The 18,536-nt window shown below is 46.9% G+C and overlaps 1 protein-coding gene across 7 annotated transcripts in view; it reads left to right on the top strand.

Moving 5' to 3' along the window:
• Window positions 1-18,536, top strand: part of SOBP (sine oculis binding protein homolog) — a 162,565-nt gene that overhangs the window by 128,534 nt on the left and 15,495 nt on the right. For 3 of the 7 annotated variants that reach the window (XM_072831874.1, XM_072831872.1, XM_072831879.1), the window contains one exon: window positions 12,224-14,187. In XM_072831874.1, coding sequence (XP_072687975.1) covers window positions 12,224-14,187 — 1,964 coding nt within the window. Of the gene's footprint in view, window positions 1-12,223; window positions 14,242-15,946; window positions 16,655-18,536 lie in introns of those variants that run through there. The other 4 variants (XM_072831873.1, XM_072831878.1, XM_072831875.1 and 1 more) reach the window with 4 other exon arrangements.

The raw sequence follows: 18,536 nt of genomic DNA, 5'->3' as shown, positions 1-18,536 counted from the left end.
GTTGGATTACTCTGTAAGAGCCAAGCCAAGGTCTTGAGGTGTCCTTGGGGTCAGTTACGGCCAGGGAAATAGCAGGGCTGTGGCCATAGCAGGCACTTGGCATCTAGCGGATTCCATTCTGATCCAGAGCTAGTTAATACACAGTTCTTTTCCTCTTCCTCCCTCTTTCCTTTCCTGTTCTTCCCGTCTTCTGCACGTGCTGGTCTGTACTTCGGGCATGCCTTGTTGTAGCAGAATATACTTGGCAATCCCTTTTTATTTCACTCTGAGATACTCAGTACTAGAAGAGAGGCCTGCCCTCACCTATTTAGATTACCCCCCCAAATATGCCTGTCTTTTGTATCTTACCAGATCTGAGGCCCATTGCACAGGCTCTTTGGACTAGGTGACTCTGTCATGCTCATTTCTCTTCACCCAGGAGCCAACAGTCCGGTTGTACAATGGGTCAAAAGGAAATAGAAATTCCTCCCCATTTCATTTCCTTTGTCAGAGTGAACCAAAGAAAGATGTAGTTATACAGGAATTATGAGATGGGGGCTTTTACCCAAACACTGACAATTGATATGTAATGGTTGCTAGTCTTCATTTATTTATCTCTAAAATAAAATATATTATCTGGCTTCTTGTCTCTCTCTTTTTTAAAGTTTTTTTTTTTTTTTTTTTGAGAGAGAGAGCACACATGCATGCGTGGGAGGGGCAGAGAGAGGGAGAGAGAATCCCAAGCAGACTCCGTGCTGACCACAAAGCCCAGTGCAGGGCTCCATTTCATGACCCTGAGATCAGGACCTGAGCTGAAACCAAGAGTTGAGTTTAACCAGCTGTACCACCCAGGTGCTCCTGGCTGCTTGTCTCTTTGCAGACTTCTTGTGAGTGATATTGTGATAGTGTCTATTGAGTTAATTGAATTTACTGGGAGAAAGGACTTATATGAATGACAGGTGTGTTTAAACATATGCGAGAACATATCTTTGTCCCAGGCTGTCCTGCTTTATAATATTTAGCATTTCAGATATTGAACCTGGATGGGAGACTGGCTTGGGCTAACCCAGAATTTGTAAGAGGGATGGTCAGTGGAGAATCTAGCTTCAGTGGAGTTTTGGCTTTCAACCAGGTGATTGGCAAGGCAGGATGACTAAATTCATGGAACAAAGATGGAAGAGAACCAGGCAAAACAACAGTCCACAAGCATACAGGAAGCATTTTAGAGACAAAAGAACCAACGTGTAGATCCAAAATCAGAAGCCGTCCAGCACATGCCTCTTAGATGCTTAAGAAACAGCCATCAAGTGGGTGTTCTCACAGGTTTTAATGAACTAAAAAGATAATAGGCAACCTACATTATTTCTTTTCCCCAAGTTTGTAAGCGCAGCATCCTAGGCCTTTTGGATTTGCAGCATTGTGTCCCAGGTGCCATAAATGTCACATTTTTGCGTGACTAAGCATAAGAGATTCCATTGGTGACTCTGGCCCAGGCGACTAGTGCTGGCCTGAAGCTGAGCCTAGGGCTAAAACATCCGTAGTGAGCCTGCGACCACAACCTGGCCCACAAACCTCCTCATTACTGCAATTATGTAGCTGTCAAACACTCCACAAGCCATTGGAAACAAAGTGGAGAATTTGGGGGTCAAGTGTGTTGTTGATTTCGGTTTCTGGGTTTTATTTTTGTGGTGTGCTTTTTTACTTTGAAGTACACATCACAGGAAAATACATAGTGGTGGATTTTCTCTTTGTTTTTATAACTAAGATTTAATAGAAGAATACGGGTAAATAGGAGCAGAGTGTAGGTAGACCAGTTGGCTCTGTTTTTTGTTTTCTACACCTAAAGATTGTTCTTATACATTTATAATAATAAAATGAAAATATCTATGTTTATATGACACTTCTATTCTTCATGGTGCTTTCATTTGCACTTTTTGTTTTGATCCTCACAGCAGAACTTGAAGGTAGACAGAGAGCCCAAGGGCACAGAAATACGACCCAAAGTTACAGGGTGGGCAGGACATGGGTTTCTGATTCCTAGCTCACCACTTCCCTCACCAAACCAAGCTGCTTCCCAAGTGAAGAGTAAAAGCCTGGGGGCATTGATTGAAGATTGGGAGGAATGTATTTAGAGATTTAAGGTTCTCATCAAGAAAAATTTAAATTGTGAGGTAGGGAAGAGAGGCAAAACTAGTCAATAAACCTGTAAAGTTGGACGCACTGAAGTTAGCAGGTATGACTCAGGAAGAGCTGGGATAGCGAAGAAGGAACCAGTCCTTCTCAAGAATACACAGTCATGAACAGGAACAAACAAATGGCTTCTGACATTTCTCTACCAAGGCAGAGTGGGAAGGACTCTGAGATAAAAATACTCTCAGAGATACCACTGAGATTTGGAGGGGTTTTTTTGTTTGTTTTTGTTTGTTTATTTGTTGGTTTTTTTATCTAGACTAGAGCTAACAGAAAGAACTAAAATGTAAAACAGCATGCCCCCTCTCCCCCAACATATCTAACAGGTGATTAAATTCAGGAAACTATATCCTTGTGTGGCAATCCATGCACTTCAGAGGAAATGTAAGATGGGAATTTTAGGAAAATAAATAGAAACATCAAAGGAATTATTTTGGGGTATTGAGTACAAAATCTGAAGCAGACATTAAAAACAGATTATTTAGCAAAGAAGCAAGAAATGGGACAGCTTACCTAGATATCTGCTAAGAATGTCATTCTCTTAAAAACAGAATAATTGACCTTTCCTCCCATACCTTGTTGATAGTTCTGAGAGGGCAGAGAAACCGTGAGGAGAATCTGACTTGGACCACCATTTGGTTAACATGGAGGAGAGCCACTTAGTATGTGGATGGGGAGGGGGAGTAACCCAACTATCTTGGACTGTGCAGTGGAGAGGGAGAGAATGCTGGATATGACCAGCCACATTCCCTAGGATTTAGAAAAGCAGGTTTTAAGTTCTAAGGAAAGGTGGATTTAGTCCCACAATCAGAGGCTCAGTGTAGTCTTAGGGGTGGAGGAACAACATGGCGGGGAGGGATGGGAATTCCACCAATGAATTCTGTGTCAGAAAGGTGAGGATGCATGAGGGGCTGAATCCTTGGGGAGCTGCCCAGGGCAATAAAGGGAGCTCTTAGGGCTATGCTCATGAAAGGAACAAGAAGCAGTGTTGAATAGATCAACGTTTAGAACATACGGTTAATATTTAACAAAAGCAGGTGAGAAGACAGGGCTTCTTGTTTGGTTTCTTCCCGTTGTCTCCATAAAAAGAATGTTCTCAAGACTACGTAGGGCAGCTCCCACAAAGAAGGCCCTGATTCCCACATTGTGGACAAAGAGATGGGCAGAAAGCACCTGCTATGCTAAGCAAATTTAGGTCTCTGAGCCCCTATGAAGGAATTTGTAGGTAATTTCATATCTACTTTTATATAATCTTTGCTCTGTCATGATAAATGGGACAGACTTTAAAAAGACAGAAAAGGACAAATGTTGACCAAATTTTCAAAATTGGGAGGAGTTTCTGATTTCTGAAACTCTAGACCCAGTAGGTTTGATGGCTTACCCTCAAAAGTCCTTGACTATATCATTAAACAACTGATTGATGAGCACTTAGGAGAAAAGGGTTTTGGTTGACCAGAAACTCAGAATGAAGCAAGCAGTGTGGCAGAGTGAAAGAGGATGGGTTGGAAGTTCTGGATCTGGATCCGGGCTCCACTATTTGTAGGCTGTGAGAGCTCAGGGAAACCACATTGTCCCTTTGACCTCTGTTTCCTCATTTTCAAGTGAAAGGAGGAAAACAGTAGTTTTTGTTGTTTTTTTAAAGATTTATTTATTTATTTATTTATTTATTTATTTATTTACTTATTTATGATAGACATAGAGAGAGAGAGAGAGAGAGAGAGAGGCAGAGACACAGGCAGAGGGAGAAGCAGGCTCCATGCACCGGGAGCCCGACGTGGGACTCGATCCTGGGACTCCAGGATCGCGCCCTGGGCCAAAGGCAGGCACTAAACCGCTGAGCCACCCAGGGATCCCCAACAGTAGTTTCTCTACAAGTTTGTTGTTAGAATTAAAGGAGATAAGTAAAAGTTTCAGGCTTGGTACAAAGCAGTTATTCAGTAAAGTTTTGTTTTTAAATAGCAAAGACCATATAGCAGGATATGCCTGCTTTAAAAAAAAAAAAGAAGAAGAAGCACATGCATTCTTGGGTGGTATTAGTGGAGGTACAGTGTTCTGTAAGAAGGAGAGGAGAGTTCCCTGGACTCTGTGCTGGTCAGGCTGCTGCCTTCCATTCCAGGCTCCACCCTTTAAGAGGGGCATTACCAAGGTGGAGTATATGCCTGGGTACAAGGCACAGGAGGACAGACAGGACAGGAGGACTCTGGGAACTTGTTCCCTGGAGAATGGGCACAGGAACTCGGATGTTTAAAAATAACAATCTGGGGAAAATATGATGGCTCTTTTTAAGTATTTGAAAGGCTGAGATTGAGGAGTTGGCCTGTGCTAGGAGACCCTGGTGAACAGAACTGCTATCAGTGGGTGGAAGTGACAGGGATGTGAAGTGGGTAAGCTTTTTTTAGTCAAAACTGTCCAACAACAGAATAGGCTGCCTTAAATTAGGCTGCACAGGGCTCTGCAACTATATCATGATCGTCTTTAGAAGGCCACTAGAAAAATCAGTGCAAAGGAGAAAGATCACTATGATGTGAATCTCTCTTTGGCTGTGTGGATGGATCTGGATGGTCCTCCCTGTCACAGGAAGTCTGAGTGCCACCTGGAAGACCATCTGTGTATGTGTAGAAGAGAACCCAAGCTTGTTGGGGGAGTCAGGTTGAGCTTGTACTGTGAGGTTTCTTGGAGGACTAAATTTTGGAATTTCAAGATGAGGTTATTATGAAGTATTAGCCAACCATCTTAATCCTGTAGTTTTAAAAGAAAAGGCAAACATCCTTGAGATGGTGGGGGCAATATGGTCTTTGAAGCCAGACAGATCTAAGTTAGAATCTGGGTCTGCCATCTATTACCTGCACGGATAATCGTGGGCATGTTATTTAATCTACTTAAACCCCAGTTATCTAGGTGATAAGAGACTGGTGGAGATTAAACGAGGTAATCCATGTGACAGGGTTAGCATGGTTACTAATGCTTAAATAATGCTAGCTATCGTTACTACTAAATTATTATTAATATCCAATCAGGGCTTCCAGCAGGCACTATCATAAAAATCATAACTTTTGATGGGGTGTTCTGGAGAGAGTTGACGACTGGGCAGGGTTGGATCCTAGGGGCTTATGTGGGGGCAGTCCTGAGCATCCACAGGTAGGAGCTAGTTCCACTTATAACACAGGGAGCCAAGAAATATGCGACAGACTGTTAAAAGAGGATTGAATGAGGCATTGCAAATAAAGCTCTTAGCCAGGTGTCCAACGGGTTCCAAGTAATCAGTATAAGATTGCTAAGTGAATGAGCGTTTACCAGGAGCAGCTATGAACCTCCAAGGAGCAGCCAGAGAATGCGCTGGTTCCTTCTTGGTGGCCTTTTTCTTGGGGAGCGCTGTCACTATTGATGATCTCATCTCCCAGCTGAGCACCTGAGGCTCAGAGTAATTAGGTGGCTGGCCCCAGTGGGAGCTGGAGGCTAGAGGAGTGGACTTGCTGATCTCTAAGATTCTTTTCAGGGCTAAATTTCATTGCTCGGAGATCTCTTGGGCTATTTCTGTGTCCTCTCTGGGCCAGTAACTGGAAAACAGAGAGGCAGACATTTGGCACCAAGTCGGCCAGATTTTCCAATGTTTGAATTTTTTAGTTTCCGCCGGGATGACTTGTGTTGGGAAGATGTAAGTTGCATCTATTCGGCATAAATGAAGCAGAGAGTTGTGTGATGCTATGCTAATGCTCTTAGGCAAGCTAAATCATAAGAGCGACCAAAGGGAAAAAAATCACCTTCTTCTCAATCATGTGTTTGGCTGTGAGAAGGACCCACGGTCACTGAATACAGGCCAGGACTCCATCTCTTACTTTGGCTGTAGAAACATACTTGGGTCAGTAATGAGCCATTTGTCAACGCTCAATGAGATCCTGAAAACCAGGCCCATCTCTTCTCTGCTTGACTGAATTCATGGCACATGTGCAGAAGAAGGATCTGCCCTGGTGACCTGGGCCAAGATTTCTGAAATCCAGCTTAAAATGTAAAAGAACCTGGGTCATGGTATAAAGTTCCTACAGGGCAGTTTTCTAACCAGATTTTCAATTCTAACAAAGATGCTCGTTGGCCTTGCCTTGAGTTCCGAATCCTGTTAGAGAAAAGAGAGAGGAGTGGGGAGAGAGAGAGAGACCAAACTACAAAGCAAAACAAACAAACAAAAAAACCCAAGTAAGAGCCATAAATAAAAAGGACTATGCAGCAAACATCATCATGTTGAAATCCAAACCTGCAGAAAGTTTATTTTGAAAATGAACTTCTCCATGAATTGGCTTAAAAAAAAAAAAAAAAAATAGCCCTTGCTGGTTCTCAATCCCTCTCCTGATTTCTGGGTGGCTTTGCAAATCTATGGCTAGGCCGTCTTTTTCCTTCCTTCCCTCTCTAATCCAGCTTCACAAGGAAACTTGGAATGGTGAGGTTGGTCCCCGAATCCAGTTTCAGTGTACCCCTCCCTGCACCACGGGGGCTCGTCCTCACATGCATTCACCCGTGCCGGGCTTGGGTCCTCCTGTCTGAAAGGCCCGTGATCCTGTGGCTTTTGGCCCTTCCATGTAATGAGTCAAGCAGATCGCTCATCAGCTCTGTTTTTTAATAAAACATGAATAGCACAGTTTATGGCCTCCACTATTCAAACAGCAGTTGAGCCGAAGAGGAGTTATTCTTAATGGTTGGAACACTCATTTCCAAGCAGCCGCGCTGCTTTGTCAAGCTTTTGCCCGAATCAGAGAATGACTGGGCCTGGAAAAAGGAGAGGGCTCGGCAGGAGTAGAGTCTTCTCAGGATGGTGGTCAGCTGGGATGTGCCTAGAACTATCGGCCTGGTTGCCCGTGCGGCCACCCCCCTGTTACCTGGGGACAGTCTCCCAGGAAGCTGGGCCAGGGGCTGGTGTCTGAGGTGCAGCCTGCATTTGCCCGGAGAGAAACACTCCATCCTATGTCAACGATACCCAGGCTCGCAGGAGAGCTGTGCAGGACAAGCTCTCCCGTTCCTTACTAACATTGCCATAGAAACGTCCTCCTTCCGTTAAGTTAAAAGGAACTTAAACATATGGGATGTTCCTGGGACATCAGCACCCACGAGGGAGGCAGGCTAGGGACTGAAAGAAAGTGCACCGTGCAGCAAGCCGAGGGATCTGCCTGTTACTATTAGTTCCATTTCCCGGAGGAAAAAAAAAAAAATGAAGCTGAGATTTTCATAAGTTGTACTGCTAGTAAACAGTGGAGCTCAGACTCGAACCCACGTCTTCCGATTCCAAATCCCAGGTGATTTCCATAGCATCCTTTGCTGCCCGAGGGCACTGAATTAGGGCCCTGGTGGAGGCAATGTCGAACCCCCAAAAAACAGTTGCTGGAACCATCGTCAGGCTGGAAGCAGGTCTCCAGGTGGGGTCAGTTTGGAGCCCTCAACTCAGGCTGTGGGGTGACTACAGGAAGGGTGCCCGCAGACTCTTTAAAAAACGCTGATTCCCCCCCACCACCACCACCACCGATGTCTATCTGTCCTCCTTTGCTTCACTCTTGGGTGAGCTCATGATTTTGTTTTGGTTTGGTTTGTTTCTTGAGCTCATGTGGACTGTAAGATCCACATTTAATAGGCCAAGACCTAGAGAACCAGCCGCTTAGGGCAAGCTACAATTTCGTTTAAGGAGCTATACCTTCTGAGTTGGTACCTGGGTGCTTCTATTTGTGGAAAGTCAGGAGCACATGAAGGTTTTGTGTCATTTTTCAAAGTGTTGATGGCATTCAGGGGATTGCTACTATCTTTTAATTGTTCCATTGCCACAAATGTCTTTGCCCAGATAAGAAAGATTTCAGCAAAAGGGCTTCTTAATTAAATATTGCCTCATGCCAGATTACCACTCAGAAGGCGGTCGTGGGCTCCATTAAAGGGTGAACCTCACTCCCACAGTCGACAGCTGATTAATGTGTTAATTAGGAACCCTGACCCCCTCCCCAGTCACCCGAGTCTTCTCTTAAGCCCAGCAGAATGTATATATTATACCCATGTGGGTAACCTCATGGCATACTTTGGCTTTGACTTTGGACGTTTATATAAAAATAAAGGCTCAGTTGCCAACATGAATAGCTTTCTTTCTTTCCAGGGGAAATACAAGATGGAAAGAGTTATAGGAACCAGAAGTCCTGCCTTCCAGTTTTCTTCTATCAAGAGCAAGTGATATTTCTGCTGAGGCAGTGTCTTTTGAGTAGTTTAGCGGTGTAGGTTGCCACACATTTATTTCACAGGAAAGGAGTGAATCCATCAGGCCACTGAGCTTATAAGTACTACCCTGGCAGTCAGCCACCAAAATATAAATACTCTAAATGGACTAAAGGAAATGTTCATTCTGTTGTTTAGAATTGGACACATCCCAGGAAGGTAAATTTAATCTTTTTGAGGACTGCTGTTATAGGGTTGAATGGAATACGCATTTGTTTATCTCCTTTGTGATCTTTTTGTCTTCCTGGTGATACATTATGTATTTGTGATACGAAGCATTTCAGCTGTCTTGCTCAATGGCATTGCATTAGCTGATTGTTCAGTCCCCAGATTGCCATCGTTAAACGGCTTTAGCTTCAGCTCTGTCCAATCTGGGACCTGTTAGGGAGAGAAGTGGAACCAAAGAGGCCAGATTCCAACAGAAACAAAGCTGGGATGGAATTAGGGGGAAATCATTCCAGAGCCCAGTGAGTTGAGCTCTGCACTTCTTAATCTTTATCTTTTAAAATATCTGAAGGAATTTTGGTACTTCTTGGCATAATAAGAAAAAACTAATGCCTCAAAAAGTCACACACACACACACACAAAATTAAAGCTGCCTGTGGAAAAAGAAAGGAAGACTCTCCCAGAACACACAATTCAGAAAACCATAGTTTATGAGACGCATGCTGTGTATTTCATGGATATGCAAATGTTATTCTATTAAAGAGAGAGATCTATAGTATATATTTTCACCTAACTATCACATCTTAAGTAATCGGCTCAGGCTCCTATGATGAAATCTTTAATTACCAGAAGTGTGTCATTAGTTAGATGTAGAATGAATGATGGTACTGTGTTTTATTGCCTCACATGATATAGCCATTTGTGCCATAAATTCATTGACCTCATCTTAAATGATGGGTCCTGTAAGACAGACTTGATTCATTATTTCTTAAGTGACAGGTTTTTTTTTTTCTCTAATAATTTTTGCTTCATCAGAAAGATTGCTCTTCTGTATTTTCAGGTCAGTGTTCTGAATTGAAATCTAATAAGGCAAGGATGCACACACATTCACACTCAACGTTACCCAAAACGAGACAGTCATGAACTTTCACGCTATTACCTAAACACTTTAGGATGTTGCAGGAAGCAGAGTTGTAAACAGTAGGCTGTTGCTTTAACCAGAAAGTTTGATGCAATAGAATTTTGCTTTAAAACTTTGATGTCTCAAATTCTTTTTATGTGGAAATAGATAAAATGTGGTGGAGAATTCTCATTTGATAATTGGTTGGATCTATGGGTATTCCTTATTCATCACTGAATTATTAAAAGTGAAGGATGTGAAGGAAGGGAGAACATTTAAGTTATATTTAGATTATTTTTTGTGACTCCACTTGAAAATATTTATTTAGCTTGAGGAAACAGAGGAATCCTCTGGAGGCAAATAATTCAATCTGGCAATTTAAAAAGCAATTAAGGATTTCAGAAAACTCTTTCCCCTTATGGTTAAAAAATAAGATCCAAAAGAAATATGCCAGAAAATTTGGCATATTACTTTAATTAGTTTAATTCATTGATAATATTTTTTAGTTTGTGATTAAAGAAGCTATCTTTGATCCTTTCCTTCAAGCTTATAAATTTACATTTTAGGCTTTCTGTGGATGCCTAATATTGAAATAGACTCAGGTGGCTTTATTTCACACAAGAATTTAAATGTCACATCATTATATATTAACTTTACAAAAATCAGGTTTTAAAAATAATAACTTACTTGCCTCAAGGTTTAACTACTAGTTTATTTGACCTTTATGTAGATAAGAATTTTGAGGGTCTGGTGGATTTTTGTGTGTTTCTTTTCATCAGAGGCAATTCTGCACTTACTCATAAACTTGTAGACATCTCAACTATGATTAAAAAAATTCCTGTAATTCTAGAAAAACCTGAAAATACCGTTCTGAAATGCAGAAGTATATTAGCATTGAAATTATTCTTCTTGCAACAAGGATTCTGAAATTTGATTATGAGACTACACAGAAAATGAATGTGTGCCAATAAGTATCCATTATTCGGTCTCACGCCTTGCAGTATATTACCTGCAAATATCAGTGAAAAAAAGAAAGTGAGAAGGAAGAGAGTGGATTTGCACACACAGAGCCACATCTGCCACAAGCGTGTACACCCCCAGTCACATACTAGCATGCCACCACTGTTTACAGTCAAGGAAAGCTGAGAGTTAAATGAGATGAGTAATCAAATGCCCAGCATATGTTGTTTTTGCATTGTTGATGTGACCAATTGTGATTAAAAGTTATCATCTTTTAATGCTATCAGTTTACCATAGTTAAAAAAAAAAAAACACAACATGCATCAACAAAGGAACAACAGACACACCCTCCTCAACAGAAACAAGGTCCCGTTCAGAGCAATATTGGAATCAGTGCTTATGGAGGAGAGCCTTGAAATCAGGGAACTCACCATTGCACTGCATTTCAGAATTCTTCCTCTGCTGCTGTAATGACTGAGTGCTAAGCTAAGGAAATGACCAAGAGAAAGAAAGAAAGAAAGAAAGAAAGAAAGAAAGAAAGAAAGAAAGAAAGAAAGAAAGAAAGAAAGAAAGAGAAAAAATTGTGTGTGTAATTTTTCAGTCAAAAAAGTAAGGCACTGAAAGAACTACTGAAAATTTTGACATCTGTTTATCTGTTTATAGCTATGGCAAGATTACTCATATTAATTCTTGTTTAAAATGCCATATGAAGGAAAGACATTTGTGCAAACAAGAGTCATATTTGAATTGTAGATCATGTCTTCACCATCTGTGAGAGCTGATGGTGTTGCAAAATTAATGTGTTAATGAAATCACAATAATTTCTCCAAAGTAATGGGTTCTGAAGCCGAGAATGACTATTTTTTGAACTTTGATGTCTAGTGATTTCCAATTGGGAAAAGCTCTCAGCCTTTAATTAGTTCTGCAGCCCAACTTTAAAATAAATTTGGTGATATCTTTCGTTTGCCAGGAGTAGATTTGAAGGGGGGGGGGGGAAGCCATAACAACTTTTGGAAAACGTTCTCTGGTGTTTGAAAAGTTGTTAAATAAGACCGCCTGCCAAGAAATGTCACCAAAAATTCTGACTACTGAGAGAGAGTGGGCAAACAGCTCAAAAAATAATTCTAGCTTGCTGCAACATCACAGGTTGGGAATAGCTAAACCTCACACAGACTTCATGACTAATTCCAAGTTTCCCTTTGGAAGCCAGACATAATGATGTTCCGCGCTTTGTGTTATTGGTTAACACAGCACAACCTTTCCAACTGCATTATTGAACACAGTCAATAGCGTACAGTGACTTTGCGTGAGGAGAATTTTATGGGGCTCTGTTTCAAAGGCCACCGAAATTCCTGGAGAATCCTCCTCTCCACAGGTATTTCCATTTATATTTACAGCGAGCCTCTTTTGACAAGTGAAAATACGTGGGCAGGCAGATAGATGTACGCCTTTCTGTCGGAGCCACCTTTACATTGAGCCGAAAGGGCACAGCACAGGTTTGGGTGGTGGTGGTGGTGGTGGTGGTGGCGGCGGCGGCGGCTGTTTTTTTAATGCTAGATGGTGATAACTGCTATTCTGGAGAGTTACTATTTAAAAAGCAAGTCTGACTTCCCGAGGAGAAATCATTTTACAAACACTTAAGACTGTTGCCTTTCCGAAAGAAACACTTCAGCCTGTTGGGGGGAAAAAAAATTGTGATAAAGTTTGAAAGAACCCTTATGTGAAACACGAAACACTATCTACCAGAGGAAATTGCTTATCTTGTTTCTCTTTTCTATTACTGTGTTGTAGGTATGTGACTGGTGTAAGCACATAAGACACACAAAAGAATACCTGGATTTTGGGGACGGGGAAAGAAGGCTTCAGTTCTGCAGTGCAAAATGTCTCAATCAGTACAAAATGGACATTTTCTACAAAGAGACACAGGCCAATCTTCCAGCTGGGCTGTGCAGCACATTACACCCTCCCATGGAAAATAAAGCAGAAGGCACCGGGGTGCAGCTGCTCACTCCAGACTCTTGGAATATCCCTCTAGCAGATGCTCGGAGGAAGGCCCCCTCCCCGGTGGCTGCAGCTGGCCAAAGCCAGGGCCCTGGCCCATCGTCGTCCACCACCGTCTCTCCATCTGACACCGCCAACTGCTCTGTCACTAAAATCCCCACGCCAGTGCCCAAGTCCATGCCCATCAGCGAGACTCCGAGCATCCCTCCCGTCTCCGTCCAGCCGCCCGCTAGCATCGGGCCTCCCCTCGGCGTCCCGCCTCGCAGCCCTCCCATGGTGATGACCAACCGCGGCCCGGTGCCGCTGCCCATCTTCATGGAGCAGCAGATCATGCAGCAGATCCGCCCGCCCTTCATCCGCGGGCCGCCGCACCACGCCTCCAACCCCAACAGCCCTCTGTCCAACCCCATGCTTCCCGGCATCGGGCCCCCGCCCGGCGGCCCCCGGAACCTGGGCCCCACGTCCAGCCCCATGCACCGGCCCATGCTGTCGCCCCACATCCACCCCCCCAGCACCCCGACCATGCCCGGGAACCCCCCGGGCCTGCTGCCGCCGCCGCCCCCAGGCGCGCCCCTGCCCAGCCTCCCCTTCCCGCCCGTGAGCATGATGCCCAACGGCCCGATGCCCGTGCCGCAGATGATGAATTTCGGGCTGCCGTCGCTCGCCCCGCTGGTGCCGCCCCCCACCTTGCTCGTGCCGTACCCCGTGATCGTGCCCCTGCCCGTGCCCATCCCCATCCCCATCCCCATCCCTCACGTCAACGACTCCAAGCCCCCCAACGGATTCTCCAGCAACGGGGAGAGCTTCATTCCGAGCGCCCCTGGCGACCCGTCGGCGGCGGGGGGCAAGCCGGGCGGGCGCTCCCTGTCCCCCCGGGACTCCAAGCAGGGCCCGTCCAAGCCCGCGGACTCGCCGCCCGGCTGCTCGGGCCAAGCGCTGAGCCTGGCGCCCGCGCCCCCGCCCGCGCCCGCGCCCCCGCCCGCGCCCGCGCCCGCCGAGCCCGGCCGCAGCGACGTGGTGGACCTGACGCGGCGCGCGGGCAGCCCCCCGGGCTTCGCGGGCGTGCTGCAGGGCCCGCAGGACGGCGTCATCGACCTCACGGTGGGCCACCGCGCGCGGCTGCACAACGTGATCCACCGCGCGCTGCACGCGCACGGCCAGGCGGAGCGCGAGCCCGGCGCCGCGGAGCGCAGGACCTGCGGCGGCTGCAGGGACGGCCACTGCAGCCCGCCCGCCGCCGGCGACCCGGGCCCGGGCGCCCCCGCAGGCCCGGAGGCCGCCGCCGCCTGCAACGTCATCGTGAACGGCACGCGCGCCGCCGCCGCCGCCGCCGCCGCCGCCGCCGAGGGCGCCAAGGGCGCGGAGCCGCCGCCCGAGCATCCCCCGCCGCCGCCGCCGCCGCCGCCGCCGCCGCCCGCGCCGCCCAGGAAGCTGCTGTCGCCCGACGAGCCCGCCCTGAGCGAGCTGGAGTCGGTCAAGGAGAACAACTGCGCCTCCAACTGCCACCTGGACGCGGAGGCGGCCAAAAAGCTGATGGGGGAGGAGGCCCTGGCGGGGGGCGACAAGTCGGACCCGAACCTCAACAACCCCGCGGACGAGGACCACGCGTACGCCCTGCGGATGCTGCCCAAGGCGGGCTGCGTGATCCAGCCGGTGCCAAAGCCCGCGGAGAAGAGCGCCCTGGCGCCGGGCGTCATCGCCGCGCCCCTGCTCGGCGCCGGGCCCGAGGACCTGGAGCCTCCGCTCAAACGCAGGTGCCTCCGGATTAGAAATCAGAATAAGTAAAAAAAAAAAAAAAGAAAAAAAAGGTTGGTATGGCCTCCGGGGCTCTCCTCCTGCGCCCCGAGCCGGGTGCACCTGCCCTGCGCCCGGGCGCCGCCGCGGAGCCTTGTTTGATAATCAAGGTTCTGCGAGGCCCCCCCCCTCCCCGGGGCACCTCGGGGTGCTCACCCCGACGTAGCGCCCTTGTTCTGATGCAGCGTCATCCCCATTTTACAGCTGAGAAAACCGAGTCGCGGCAGGTAGAGGCCATGCCCCCCCCCCCGCCCCCCGGGGTGACCTCTTTAGTGGCGAACCTGACTTGGAACGCTGTGTGCTTAACCAAACCGTTGCTCCTCTGCTCCTCTCCCTGTGGAGGAAGAGGAGGGCGTTGGGGAGGAAGGACAGGTTACTTGGGACCCTTCAAATGTTCAGTCAGGAGGTTACAGGGCTGCCCTAAAAGGGGAGCTGGGCCACACTTCCTGGAGCTGGCGGGCTCGTTAGCAGAGTGTCTCGACTCACCAGATTTTCCCCCGAAATCATGGATTCCATCGGCCAGAGGAGAAGAAAAACTAATCTTCTCACGTGCTGATGCCAGCTGACCCCAGGCCACTAAGCGCCATCTCCCTGGCAGAGCGTTGAAAGCGAGGCCGTGGCTCCTGTTCAGGGAGGGGGGTCTCTTCCTTCAGGTCCCCCACCAGCATTGCCTAGGGCAGGCCTCCAGCTCGGCTGACCAGCTTTTCAGTCTCTCCTTTTTCGATCCCAGTGGCCCAGTGGGTCGCTCACCGCTGCAGACAGTGGAAGGCTTCGGCGGGAGAAAGGGCCACACCGCCGAGGAGGCTGAGAGTCCCCCTATGTCTGACCCTGTGACCAGAAGGAACCCTGCCTACTGCCAAAACGAGCTATTGATAATGAGGCCAGAGTGTCAGTAAGGGGAAGAGGAACTAGCATGCGTAGCACACCCCGCTGGGGCCAGATGTGGCCTCTTTTGACCTTCCCACCACCTGGCGGAATGGGCCTCCTCTGTACCCCACCAAGGAGGAGGATAGGGCATGGAGATGTTGTCCAAATTAGAGCTAGCAAGTGGGGGAACCAGTATGTAACTCAGACCTGCCACACACGCAGGCCTGCTGTCCCAGAAGACGGCAGATGGGCTAACATTCAGTTGAGGCTTCTCGGGGCTTTGTGGAGAGCAGAGGAAGAGGAGTGAACGTTTATTGAGCACCTAACTTGTGCGCAGCTTCTTCCACGAGCTGGGAGACACAGAGGGGGAATATGACGCAGCGCCTGCCCTCAAGACCCGTACAGTCTGGTGGGGGGATATACCCCCAGGGAGGAAGGAAGTCTGGGTGGAAGTGGACCTTCTAGCACAAACACTTGCTCACGTTTGTATGTGTAGGCCTTCTTGTAAGTGTTTTTCAGTAGTATTTATTGGGGTCTGGATCTGGATGGCAATTATTTTTGTCTTTGTTTTACCGATGAGGAAGCCGAGACGTAGAAATTAAGTAATTTGCCCAAGATGCCCAAGCTAGCGAGCAGTCAAGATTCAAATCCAGCTTGTCTGACTCCAGAGCTGCAGTTTCTTCAAACCACTGTAAGAGAACAGGCTAAATGGTCCCTTGATGGCCCCGCTTGATAAAAGTCTTTTATTCGCCTTCCTTGTCTTGAGGAAAGTTCCTAGACTTTTAAAAACCCAGCATACCTACCAGCTTCTCTGAGTGTTGAGACAGTATTCTTTTTTCTTCTTTTTGACAGTGTTCAATTCTTGTTTTTCCAGCAACAATAGCAAACCTAGAATACCAGCCCGTTACTCCACAGCGGGAAATATAAATGTGGACCAGAACACTTGATGTGGCGTGTCCAGACACTGTCTCCAAGTTGGCATGTTTACGTGGGCACCTACCTAACTTGCAGCCGGAGGTTTGCTTGGGAGGCATAGAGCCAGCTCGAGGGGGCTGCTGGTGGTGCAAGAAGGCTTTCCTGGTCACCGTAGGTTGAGGTTTCCTTCCACTGATGGCTTTGCCAGTCGGAGCAGAACAGTAAAAATCGGTTCACCCTCCTTCCTGGGTTTTACACCTACAAGTTCTACTGTCTGAAGACTGATGGACTCAGCCTTCTCAGAGTCACCACAACTTCCAGTGCCCCTGACGTCTCCACCAGACTAATGTAATCTGGTTAATAAAGCAGTGAGTAGCAGGAAGGTGTGGGACAAAGGAAGCCAGAAAGCATTGGGAATTGTAATTTTAAAAACGATTCTAATGTCACTCACTCCGATGACATTACAGGAGGAAAGGGAGGGTGAACGATTTTACTTCCATGACCCGAGTGAGAAGTGACCAGGTCAAGAATAGTGCCACCGGTCCATGAGTAGCACGGGCCCAAAAGAACATAAAAGCATGAACTAGATGATGGCTGTTTGGATGATAAATGTTTCTGAATAAAGAGTCAGGCTAGGGTCTCGTATGTGGACCAGAGTCGTTACTAAAAATATTAACCTGGCTTCGGCCAGTTTCCGAAGATGCAGTGACAAAATTGCCCATAGCCCCTCGAGACTGGAGAGTTCTTTTTATGATGGGTCCCCCAAGAAATTACAGCTTTTCTCTAAAGTCCGAGACACTCAGGCTTCGCCAGCTTCAGCAGGGTGACAAGGCAAGTGATTTAAGACGGCGGGAGGGGGGCGGTGAACTGCCTCTCCTTCACTAAATCACATTTCCTCTTGCCCTCTGGAGTTGCATGTCACCTGGAAGCACAGTCTCAACCCGCCGTAATTCACTCACATTCTCTGACCCTTCCTGATTTTCTGTGCACATGTGGTGCTGTTTTTCTTCGGTGCCTTCAGAAACCCAGCCCATTCATATGGTTGTGGAAATTGGAAATGCATCCGTTAAATAAAGGGCGGCATGGCTTTTGTGCCCTGACGGAGAACACGGATGGTGACGAGTTAGAGCCAAAGGGGAAAGCATTAAACTGGCCTCGGTTGTGGTGGATGAGGTGCAGCTGAGTGATTTCTCCATGTGCTCGTTGGTGACTCATACATTATTTCTCTTGGAGAGGCCGCTGGTAACTTGTCGGGGTTCTTCATACTTTTTCCCTGGGCCTGCCGTTCTCTTACTCTATTACTGGTTTGTTTATCATGTTAGGCAGATTCAAAGCCGACTTCTCTTCAAATCAGTAAGCGAGGCAGCTACGATTTTCTCCAAAGAAACCATCATGTTTGCTAGTTCTCAGCAAATACTAGGTTTGGTGTTTTTGGGGGGTTTTTTGTTGTTGTCGTCCCCCCCGCCCCAGTTTTGAAGGGCTTCCGTTCCTGGTTACCTGACTTCATGCATTCATTCTCTGTTGATATGATTACAGACGATTTCAACGGGCAGCTAGTGTCTTTGGAGGCAGAACTAATTAAGTTTTAGTCGAAGATTTTGAAAGATTGTAATCTCCCTTTAATCTTCGACTTTCAAGACTCCAAACACCAGTTCTGCAGCTTCTGTAGGCTGGAAAGAAAATATTCCCCCAAATAATAAGAAAAACAACGTATAAACATTTTCCAAACTATTCTATCCGCAAAGAATTCCATTTGTAAATGGAATACTCCCATCTTTGTCTTTGCCTTGGAGCTTGGGGGATAGCTGTTTGTATTTGTACATTTTCTGAATTTCTACAGTTTACACTTGTTTATGGTACATTGGGGAGTTCAGAGTAACCATTTGCAAATGTTTGAAGATATTCAAAAGAAAATATCCCCCCCCTCCTCGATTTTCCAGGGAAATGACATATTCTAAGTAAAATAATCAATGGAAAAAATGTGTACCATGAGTAACCTTTTCGCCCTCACTTTTTCCATCCCCTTGGAGCAACAAGTCCATACGACTTCCCACCTTCGTGCCTTCCAGATTTCTTACATGTTTCTAAAACAGGAAGAAAATCTGGGACTCTTTTCCCTGGCCCCAAAGCCTCAGTGCTTCCTCAGCCTCGGCAGCAGGGGTGCCTCCCACTTTCTGTTTTCTCTGGGAGAGCTGCAGGAGGCAGCCCTAGCTATGGCATCTTGGAGTTTAGTTATTAGTCTGGTTATGGAGCCACAGTCCCAGGAAGGACTATCTCAAGCTGAGGGGAGCGGTGTTGGCTTCATCAGGAATGCCGAAGGGGCTTCATCAAGAGGTGACAGGTAACTTTTTTTGGCAGCTTAGTTTCTCCAGCTGAGAAATTGGAGAGGGTAGACCGCCTGGGAAGTCAGGTCCATACATTCTAAATACTGCTACGGGTGCGTCCTACAAAAGCAAGGAAAAGAAGAAAACCTGAGAGTGAGGTGAGGAGATGAGTCCAATCAGCGATGTGCTCAGATCCTAGGCCA

This window comes from Canis lupus, chromosome 7 (genome assembly GCF_048164855.1).
Source record: "Canis lupus baileyi chromosome 7, mCanLup2.hap1, whole genome shotgun sequence".
Lineage (NCBI taxonomy): Eukaryota > Metazoa > Chordata > Mammalia > Carnivora > Canidae > Canis > Canis lupus.
This window is presented reverse-complemented; position numbering and strand designations above follow the sequence as displayed.